At 41.4% G+C, this 11,462-nt stretch overlaps 1 protein-coding gene across 1 annotated transcript in view; it reads left to right on the top strand.

Annotated features, from left to right (window-relative positions):
* PHLPP1 (PH domain and leucine rich repeat protein phosphatase 1) overlaps positions 1-11,462 on the top strand; it is a 201,537-nt gene that overhangs the window by 75,585 nt on the left and 114,490 nt on the right. Inside the window, exon 2 of the mRNA XM_010854816.1 lies at positions 4,574-4,770. Within this exon, the coding sequence (XP_010853118.1) occupies positions 4,645-4,770 (126 nt within the window). The 5' untranslated portion in view covers positions 4,574-4,644. The remainder of the gene's footprint in view (positions 1-4,573; positions 4,771-11,462) is intronic.

Below are 11,462 nucleotides of genomic sequence, written 5' to 3'. Positions count from 1 at the left end.
CCAGAGCCCAGGTGACACGCAGCCTCGTTCTGAGGGTGCGCCTGAGCTGGGGGCCCCTGGCAGGGGAAGCAGTCAGCAAGGACATTTAAATCCAGAGCAGACGAGAGCGATTTGATTCAGACTGGGGTGTTAGGGCGTTCCTGGGACAGACTAACCTTGAGAGCGTCTAGGACTGTTCAGGCCCTGTGGAATTTTTCTAAGGGGGGAGTAAAAAGCCAGTCTCTGTTGATATCCCGTATTTTTCCCTTGTGGTACCGCTTCCAGCCTTAGCCGTGTCTATCGGGGACTTCCTAGTCCTCTCTATTTGCTCTGGGGCTTTTTTAGGATTCTTGAGGAGTTGGAGAATTGAAGGGCTGCTCCTTATGTACTGCTGTCATCTTTTTCTTCAGTGTAATTACTCACAGGTCTGTATACACGTGACAGGTGAAGGAGTGTCCTTGAATCCACACTCAGATGTGGCTCAACAAAATGCCTGCTTCTTGTATTCGTGTGTGTGTGGTGTGTAAGTGTTTACAACAGATCCCTTGTTAGAGAATGTTAGTGTATTGCAGTCATGGAAATTGGATTTGGGAAATCCAGTTGCCCAGTGTCTATTATTTTTAGCCTTGCACAGGCCTTTCCCTCTCTTCTGAATCTCTTCTTCTGTCCCCCTTCCTTCGAGGAGGAGACTGTACTGTGGAAAGCGGAACTGACGCTGGGAGCCTGGGCGTCTTTCTGTCTGAGGCTCAATGGACTTAGCAGATCAGGGCAAGTGGGTGGCTGTGGGCAGATCCACCACTGGCAGGCTCTGTCAAGTCACATCTAGTTTGAAGTCTCCTGGGCTTCCTATCCCATTGTGGGAATGTCAGCATTGGGTAGACAGACAACTCAGTGGAGCTCTCCACAGAGGATGCTAGCTGTGTAGTTGTTTACTAGGCCAGAGTTCAAAAAGCTGAAACCCTTTTAGATGTCATTCTCGCCCAATGCCAGGAAATTCATGCAGTGTACAGTGTGTATTTTATAAAGCACTCTGATATACTTGGAGAAAGAGGAAGTGAAATTCAAACCCACTGGTTTTGTTATTTGCAAACATTTTTGCCCAAAGGTATGTATTCAGTTCATTCGCTCAGTTGTGTCTGTTCTTTGCGACCCCATGGACTGCAGCACACCAGGCATCCCTGTCCATCACTAACTCCCGGAGCTTACTTAAACTCATGTCCATCGAGTTGGTGATGCCATCCAACCATCTCACTCTCTGTCGTCCCCTTCTCCTCCTGCCTTCAATCTTTCCCAGCATCAGGGTCTTTTCCAATGAGTCAGTTCTTTGCATCAGGTGGCCAGAGTATTAGTGCTTCAGCTTCAGCATCAGTCCTTCCAATGAACACTCAGGACTGATTTCCTTTAGGATGGACTGGTTGGATCTCCTTGCAGTCCAAGCGACTCTCAAGAGAATTCTCCAACACCACAGTTCAAAAGCATCAATTCTTTGGTGCTCAGCTTTCTTTATAGTCCAACTCTCACATCCATACATGACTACTGGAAAAACCATAGCTTTCACTAGATGGACCTTTGTTGGCAAAGTAATGTCTCTGCTTTTTAATATGCCATCTACACTGGTCTTAACTTTTCCTCCAAAGAGCAAGCATCTTTTAATTTCATGGCTGCAGTCACCATCTGCAGTGATTTTTGAGCCCCGCAAAATAAAATCTGTCACTGTTTCCATTGTTTGCCATCTATTTGCCATGAAGTGATGGGACCAGATGCCATGATCTTAGTTTTCTGAATGTTGAGCTTTAAGCCAAGTTTTTCACTCTCCTCTTTCACTTTCATCAAGAGGCTCTTTAGTTCTTCACTTTCTGCCATAAGGGTGGTGTCATCTGCATATCTGAGGTTATTGAGATTTCTCCTTGCCATCTGGATTCCAGCTTGCGCTTCTTCTAGCCCAGCATTTCTCATGACGTACTCTGCATATAAGTTAAATAAGCAGGGTGACAATATACAGCCTTGACGTACTCCTTTTCCTATTTGGAACCCGTCTGTTTTCCATGTCCAATTCTAACGGTTGGTTTCTTGACCTGCATACAGATTTCTCAGGAGGCAGGTCAGGTGGTCTGGTATTCCCATCTCTTTCAGAATTTTCCACAGTTTGTTGTGATCCACACAGTCAGAGGCTTTGGCGTAGTCAGTAAAGCAGAAGTGGATATTTTTCTGCAACTCCCTGGCTTTTTCGATGATCCAGCGGATGTTGGCAATTTGAGCTCTGGTTCCTCTGCCTTTTCTAAAACCAGCTTGAACATCTGGAAGTTCACAGTTCATGTAGTGTTGAAGCCGGGCTTGGAGAATTTTGAGCATTACTTTACTAGCATGTGAGATGAGTGCAATTGTGCAGTAGTTTAAGAATTCTTTGGCATTGCCTTTCTTTGGGATTGCAGTGAAAACTGACCTTTTCCAGTCCTGTGGCCACTGTCGAGTTTTCCAAATTTGCTGGCATATTGAATGCAGCGCTTTCACAGTATCATCTTTTAGGATTTGAAATCGCTCAGCTGGAATTGCATCACCTCCACTAGCTTTGTTCGTAGTGATGCTTCCTAAGGCCCACTTGACCTCACATTCCAGGATGTTTGGCTCTAGGTGAGGGATCACACCATTATGATTATCTGGGTCTTGAAGATCTTTTTTGTACAGTTTTTCTGCATATTCTTGCCACTTCTTCTTAATATCTTCTGCTTCTGTTCGGTCCATACCATTTCTGTCCTTTATCGAGCCCATCTTTGCATGAAATGTTCCCTTGGTATTTCTAATTTTTTTGAAGAGATCTCTAGTCTTTCCCATTCTGTTGTTTTCCTCTATTTCTTTGCATTGATCACTGAGGAAGACTTTCTTATCTCTCCTTGCTATTCTCTGGAACTCCGCATTCAAATGGGTATATCTTTCCTTTCCTCCTTTGCCTCTTTTCACACCTATTTGTAAGGCCTCTTCAGACAACCATTTTGCCTTTTTCCATTTCTTTTTCTTGGGGATGCTCTTGATCCCTGTCTCCTGTACAGTGTCAGGAACCTCTGTGCATAGGTCTTCAGGCACTCTATCAGATCTAATCCTTTGAATCTATTTGTCATTTCCAGTGTATAATGGTAAGGGATTTGATTTAGGTCATACCTGAATGGTCTAGTGGTTTTCCCTACTGTCTTCAATTTAAGTCTGAATTTGGCAATAAGGAGTTCATGATCTGAGCCACAGTCAGCTCCCAGTCTTGTTTTTGCTGACTGTATAGAGCTTCTCCATTTTTTGGCCACAAAGAATATCAATCTGATTTCGGTGTTGACCATCTGGTGATGTCCATGTGTAGAGTCTTGGGTTGTTGGAAGAGGGTGTTTGCTATGACCAGTGTGTTCTCTTGGCAAAACTCTGTTAGCCTTCGCCCTGCTTCATTCTGTACTCCAAGGCCAAATTTGCCTGTTACTCCAGGTATGTATTGGGAGGGGGTCAGATAGTTGTTGGATTTTCTTGAGACCTATCTTTGGTGTTGCTGCTCTTCCTTTTTCCTTCTCCAGTAGATATTTGACATCTACCAAAACCACTTGGCGTTTACATTAGTTTTAATATTCATAAGAATACAGTCTCTTGAATCTGTTTCTTCTGCTAGCCCTTGGCAACTACAGCAACCTTCCAAATAAATAAGACCTCCTGGCTTGGGACCTGTTCAGGGGCATGTGCCCCCATCAGTTTGTGAGCGTGGCCTTCGGCGCTCTCTGATAAATAGTCTGTGTCTAGTACTGAGAAGTATCCTCCTTCTCATTAATACAACTCCGTCACTCAGTATCCAGTGATTCTCCACTCAGTTGATGGGACTTGTCTGAATGTCACTCTTCCACGTTTACTCATCTGGGAACTGAGGCCTCTTCAGACCTCAGTTCTCTGTCTGCGTCTCTGTGCATCTTTGTCCGCCTCCCTCCCTGATTTACAGGCACTGCAGCACACCATCCTTCTTAGACTGGCAGTAATTACCTTTGAAGGCTTAGCTATGTTTATAGAGTGGTATTTTCTTACTAGAAAAGTCATTCATTTTTAATCTCCTTGATACTCAATGTACATTGAATAGCTGTAGGAAAAAGAATATCAGGGTAATCACATTAAAAATGATTAGTTTCGTTAAATGCCAGCTCTTGAATGTTATCTTTCTATATCAGTCTGTATAATATTTTCTTCTTAGTATACTTAAATTAAGTCTCTCATTCATTAAAATTTTGAAGTCATTTCTTTTTTAAATGTTAAGTGAAATTGTGAAGGAAAGAGCAGAAAACAAAACTTGGGTTTACAGCACACAAGTTAAAATGGCTTTTTCCCTGGGGTTTTAAGGAAAAAGTTCTTCTTCACTTATATGAAAAAGAACATGTGGAGGTAGATATAGTAGATCTTATCATGGTGTATTACTGCTGGTTTCAGATTCTCTTAATTGTAAATTAGAGCCTCAGTTATCATTTAGATGGTTCTAGTGTAATTCTTTTCCGTTGTCCAGGTAATTTATCTGCTATGCTGATGAGTAGCAAAACACCCATTTCTCTAAGACTAAGCTGTTTGTTTGTGCTTGTTGTAGGCAAACCTCACAGCACCGGTAGCTCTGAGCGGATTCAGCTCTCAGGAACGTACAATGTCCGTAAAGGCAAGATGCACTTGCCAGTGAACCGATGGACCAGACGCCAAGTCATCCTGTGTGGGACCTGCCTGATCGTGTCATCTGTGAAGGACAGCGTGGCCGGGAAGATGCACGTGCTGCCGCTCATCGGTGGCAAAGTAAGTGGAAAATAAGCCAAGCAGGGCAGGCTTTCCCGCCTCCTGAGGAGCTTTGCTTTGAGCCGTCCCTGTAGTGAGGGGCGGGCGGTTTTCAGTCATCATTCCTGTCGTGCGTCCGTCGGGGCATTTTGGGTGGTGGAGTTTTGGAATACATCACTGCCATTGGCTCACACGAGGCCTTGGTGATGCTTGCTTCATTAGTGTGTGTATCTTGGGGCTTCCCTGGTGGCTCAGACCGTAAAGGATCTGCTGGCAGTGCAGGAGACCCGGGTTCAGTCCCCGGGTCGGGAAGAGCCCCTGGAGAAGGGAATGACTACCCACTCCAGTATTCTTGCCTGGAGAATTCTGTGGACAGAGGAGCCTGGTGGGCTGCAGTCCACGGGCTCACAGAGTTGGACACACTGAGCGACTAACACTTTCACTTTTTCACTCAGTTTCTCGTGCCTCATGGTTACGAGACTGAAAATAGAGCAACTGGAATTTCACTATTATATTTTAGACTATTGGTGATTATTTATGAGAAGATATCTTTTGATATTGTGATAACATATTTTGTAGTGTAGTATAGTGATCCCTGGATTCCCTGGTGACTCAGACAGTAAAGTGTCTTTCTACAATGCGGGAGACCCGGGTTCGAGCCCTAGGTTGGGAAGCTCCCCTGGAGAAGGAAATGGCAATCCACTCCAGGACTATTGCCTGGAGAATCCCATGGACAGAGCAGCCTGGTAGGCTACAGTCCATGCGGTCTCAAAGAGTCGGACACGACTGAGCGACTTCACTCTCTCACTCTCATAGTGATCCCCAGGTCCATGACTTTAGGATCATTCAGGCGTGCTTATCGAAGGTTAGACTCTTCAGCAGGAATCTCTGATTCTGCTTTGCCTCACCTCTCTGCTTGTGTTCTTGTGACCAGTGGGGTTAGCATGCTTAGTTTATTACTACAGCTAGTCGTGACTTTTGAACCTGAAATGCGTCTCCTTTCAGAGAAAGCCCATGATCCAGCTGATAGATATTCCCAGCATACTGACTGCTTTCCTTTGGACATGTTAGCTATTTTATTTCTATCATTTACAAAATAGAAAGAAAGAGGTTGCGTCAGAAGATGTTCTATTCTTGTCTTTGCCAGATTTATTTATAAACCCCAAGCACTGGTAAGAGTATCATTACCATAATTATATGTCAGTATTTCCTGATTTTTAAATGATATGACAACCTGTTAATAAAGGGAAAGGCAAATTTAGATTAAAAAAGAAAAAACAGATTTTTGGAAATCAGGACCATATTAAGAATTGTTTTCTTGGGCTTCCGTGGTGACTGACTGGTAAAGAATCTGGCTGCCAATGCAAGAGACATGGGTTCAATCCCAGGTCCAGGAAGATCCCAGGTGCCACAGAGCAGCTAGGCCCGTGAGCCTATGCTCTAGAGTCACACCTGCTGAAGCCTGTACGCTCAGAGCCTGTTCCCCACGAGAAGCACCAGGTCCTTGGCGCTGCATCGAGGAGCAGCCCTCACTCTCCACACGCAGCAGCGGAGACCCGGCACGGCCAAAAATAAAAATAAATAAATAAGTGATTTTTTAAAAAGCATTAAAAATTTTTTTTTCATTACCATTTTCCCCCTGAACAGGCATGGGAAAGCAATCAGGACATGGAAATTAAAAAGAGAGGAATATAAACTAAATATAAAGTAATTTACTCTGTTAAAGTAATTTTTTTTTAACTGGCAAATGTTTGATTTGTTGATTTCAGGGATTAGAAATCAAGAGGGAAAGAAAAGACCAGATGTGTGCAGTAGTAAATGGTGTTTTGTTCACCTGCTGGGTAGCCCAACTTCATTTATGAGTTTAAGTTGTTCTTTCCGAATGCGTAAACAGCCCATGTCAATTCCTCCCCCCCACTATTATCTATTCTAGTCTTAACTCTAATACTTGATTGTTAACAAATAGATGTGGCTGGTCTGTGAGGCATGTTTAGGTCTGTTTCATTCGTCTGTTTTGAAACTTTGGCTTCTTAACTTCTGTCTGAGCATTGAATTAGTGGCAATTTGGATGGATGAATTACTGAAAACTCAGTCGTTACTTAAACTCAGTTACTACTTCCATAACTCATCATTGAAAACGCATGTTTAACATTTGATGCCCCGGTAGGTCAACAGTCTGTTTCTTACTTCTCTATGATGTTGGGCATTTGCAGAGGCAAATTTAATATAACTATTTATTAAATACCCTCTATAGGGAAGCCACTTTGCTTGGCATCCCAGAAATACCAGGATGGGTAAGTCAGCATCTCTGCCTTGGAATACCTTATAATTACTATCCGGAAGTGAAGGACGGACCACAATACGCGCTCCACAGAGCTGCAGGAACATAGTGTGGGAGACAGAGGAAGGGGAGATTCGTCTTGTGGGGTGAGTCAGGGGGCTTGTGATGGAGGAGGCAGCAGTTAGGGTAGAACGCAAAGAGCGAAAAATCTCTTGCCATCTGAGGAAGATGGTCAGAAAGCTGACTGTGCTCTGAGAAGCAGCCGCAGGAAAGCAGTGGTGTTCAGGTAAGGTCAGAGGATCCAGTTGTAATTAGCATTTTCATTCAGAGCTAGAGGCTTGTTCCGTTTCCCAGGCCTGTTATTGGATGCCTGTTATTCTACCATTGAGTGAATTGAAAGTTAATAGCTTCTGTTTCTCACACACAAACCTTGTAAAACCTGTTTTGTGCTACGCCTTTAAAATAATGGAGTATGTTGAAAAATTGAGTCTTTTAAAACCTGTTACCAAGTTAGGAAAAAATAATTCACTCTTTGCGGTTTGAGTTTTCTTTAATCTGTGTTCCTTTTCTCATTCTGTTCTGTTGTTAAAAAACTGAGAATGGAAGGAATTTTTGTTTTGTTTTGTTTAATTTGTATAGGAGCTAGAAATGGGGTGTGAGATAGATGGGTCATAACCCAGCTGTGATTGCTGTAATAGTGAAACTTGATACAATACTTGAGCATGATCATTAGTTTACATTTTCAAATGTAGAATTCAAATATGAAGTTAAATAAAGCTTTATTAAAACTTCATTGTTGAAAAACATTTAATAAATAAATTTTTGTTCACTGTGCAATTATTGTATTTAATTTCTCCTTTAAAATTTAACATAAAATTTAGATAACTTATTTAAACTAATCCTTGAGGTAGTATTTGTCAAGTCACAAAGCACAATAAGTTGAGTAACTGTAACTTATTACTCAGTTTAGAAATCACAGCAGTATCAATACTAGTGTTTCTGCCGGAGTTCTCTTTTTACCTGTCACATTACCTCCTCCTGACCTAGAGAAATCCACTGTCCTAGGATAGGTATTCATTATTCTCCTACTTTTTTGAAATAAATTCTATCACGTGACTTTGCTTTGAGCTTATAAAACTGGGGTCACCCTGTTTGCAGTTTCCTGTGATTGAGTTTTTCGCTCAGTGTCGTGTCTCATAGTAAGAGTCCATGTTGCTTGCTGTAGATCCTGGTCATTTCTCTATAAGGTTACACTCTGTAAGTGTTCCAGGTTTCCAGAATTTCTCAAGTGATTTTCTTGTTGATGGACATTTGTGCTGCTTCTAGTTTGTTATGAAAAATTCTCCTGAGATGGTCTTATTTTGATATACCTCCTGGTATACAAGTAGTTTTTCTAGAGCAGCAGTTCTTAACTCTTGTTGCTGTGCCTGAAGGAACATTTGGTAATATGTACAAGCGTTTTGATTGTCAAATGAATGGATAGTCGGTTGACATAAGCTTAGTTATGCTGTGGTAACAAAACGCCCAGATCTCAATGCCCAACAGTTATTTCTCGCTCACATTTGTCCAGTGTGAGCTGGTGGAGATTTCTTTTTTCAAATGATCGTGTAGGGACTCAGCCTGATGGAGGCCCTGTCTCTTACAACGTGGCTTCCTTCGCTGCTAAGGCAGGGGAAGAGGCACCTGTAGAGTCATTCGCTGGCTCTTGTTGGAGAAGCGACACATGGAGCTTCTGCCCCCGGCTCACTGACCAGACTAGTCACATGAGTCCACCTGAACGGCAAAGACTCTGGGAAAAGCAGATGGTGTGCTCGGTTAATACCAGTATCTCTTGCTGCAAGGGGACACTATTGGCATCTAAAGTGCAGGGACTCAGAGTAAGATGTCATGCAGAAATATTAGACAGTGTACACAAGAACTATTCAACCCAAATCTCTATGATGCCTACCCGAGAAATACTGCTCTTAAGAACGCAGTTGCTGGGCTCTAGGGCACTGTGCACGTTTACTCTTACAAGGTGATATCCAGTTGCTTCCAAGGTTGTTGTGCCATTTCATACTCACATTGGTATACAAGTGTTCCTGTTTCTCTCCATCGTCACCAGACTTTATTAAGGTGTGACCGATATACACATACTGTACATTCTGATAACAACAACGTGCTCCTTTGTACCCTTCTGTCCTGCTTTTCTGCTCACTCCTGCTGCTGCTGCTAAGTCGCTTCAGTCGTGTCTGACTCTGTGCGACCCCATAGACGGCAGCCCACCAGGCTCCCCCGTCCCTGGGATTCTCCAGGCAAGAACACTGGAGTGGGTTTCCATTTCCTTCTCCAATGCATGAAAGTGAAAAGTGAAAGTGAAGTTGCTCAGTCGCGTCCGACTCTTAGTGACCTCATGGACTGCAGCCCACCAGGCTCCTCCGTCCATGGGATTTTCCAGGCGTGGATACTGGGGTAGGGTGCCATTACCTTGTCCGTCTGCTCACCCCTACCCATTCTCAAAAAACAAACTGATTTCTGTCAATGCAGATTAGTTTAAATAGCATTTTTAAAAAATTATATTTTCTTTTTGATGTATAGAAATGTGGTTGATTTTTGAGTATTAATCTTATATCCAGTCACCTTACTAAATTTTCTTATTTTTTCTAAAGTCTGTGGATTTTTTCATGTTTGCTGTGTAGCTAATCATTTCATATTCAGATAATGGCAGTTTTCTTTCTTCCTCAGTACATTTCTTCATCTTCTTGTAATGGCCAGCACTCTAGTACAGTATTGAGCAGAAAAAGTAAGAGAGTGATATCACATCATTAACACTGAAGTGTGCCTGAGATAAATACCCTTTGTTGGCTTAAGTGAGTTATCTGTGTTCTTAGTTTGATAAAGGGTTTTTATCATGAATGATGAATGGGAGGAGTATGTTACCAGAAGCTTTTTCTGCAACTGTGGGGGCGACCATATGACTTTCTTTTTTTAATCTGTTAACATGATTAATGATTTTATAGTTCCAATAACATTAAACCATCTTTCCTGAGGTAAATCCAACATTTGTTCTTGATATATTTTTTTCCATATTGCTGAATTCTGATGCAACATTTTGTTCAAGGTAAGCATGACTAAGGTTGACCTTTAATTTTCCTTTCTGTTACTGGTCTGATCTGTTTTGGGTTATACTGGCCTCATACAATAGTTTGGGGTCCATTTCTTTTCTCGTTTGGTGGATTAGTTTGCAATGGTCTATTTCTTGGATTTTTTATAAAACTCACCTACAAAATCACATGGTCCTGATCTTTTCTTGATAATTTAAAAAGTCCTAATTTATTTTGATGGTAATAAAACGACCTCTGTCTGATTGTCTTCTTGACTTGGTGTTGGCCTTCCCAGGTGGCACTAGTGGTAAAGAGCCTCAGAGACGTGGGCTCGATTCCAGGGCGTCCCGTGGGCAGAGGAGCCTGGCAGGCCACCGTAGTGTCACAAAGCAGGCATGACCAAAGTGACTTAGACATGGGCTCGATTCCAGGGCGTCCCGTGGGCAGAGGAGCCTGGCAGGCCACCGTAGTGTCACAAAGCAGGCATGACTGAAGTGACTTAGCGTTAACAAAATATGTTTTTCAAAAAACTTGCCACAAAATTATTTATAATAATCTCTCTTTAATCCCTGCTTAATATGTTGTCTTCCTTTTCATTATTAATATATATTTCTTCAATTGATATCATTGATCAATATCAATTGATATTCAATTTTGTTAGCCTTTTCAAAGAATTACTGTTTTGCTTTGTTAATATTCTCTATTGTGCATTTGATTTTTATTTTATTAACTTCTGCTTTTTATTATCACCTTCCTTCTGCTTGAGCTCACTTTTTTCCCTAAGTTTACTAGATGCATGGCCAATTAAATTAATTTTCTGCCTTCTTTTCTAATATGAGTATTTAAAATAAAATTTTCTCTGTGTACCTGCTTATTACAGTCCATAAATTTCAATATGTAATATTTTTAATGGTGTAATTCTGAGAATTTCTAAATTTTGACTCCAGTTTCTTTTTTTTTAACCTGTTGTTTAGAAGTATATTAATTTTCTAAACATTGATTTTTAATTTATTTATTACTGATTTTTAATTTGACTTTATTTTGGTCCCGGAACATAGTCTGTGTGATATTGATCTTTTCAAATGGTTTTGCATTTTCTTTGTGACTTGATTTGTGGTCATTTTTGTAAACAAGAGATAGGAAAACATTCATTCTTTAAGTAAAACATAGGTGTTTGTGTAATATCATGTTACTTTATTATTTGGACTTTTTCTCCTTATGAAGAATTTACTGGGAGTAGAAATTTGATTCGACTATATCACTGCATTATTGGGACTTGAAATTTCTCATGGTAGGCTTTTATTTCAGGTTAATCTCAATTTCACAATAAACTAAAAGAAAAAAAAAAA

This window comes from Bison bison, unplaced genomic scaffold (assembly GCF_000754665.1).
Source record: "Bison bison bison isolate TAMUID 2011002044 unplaced genomic scaffold, Bison_UMD1.0 scf7180017864349, whole genome shotgun sequence".
NCBI classification, from domain to species: Eukaryota; Metazoa; Chordata; class Mammalia; order Artiodactyla; family Bovidae; genus Bison; species Bison bison.
This window is presented reverse-complemented; position numbering and strand designations above follow the sequence as displayed.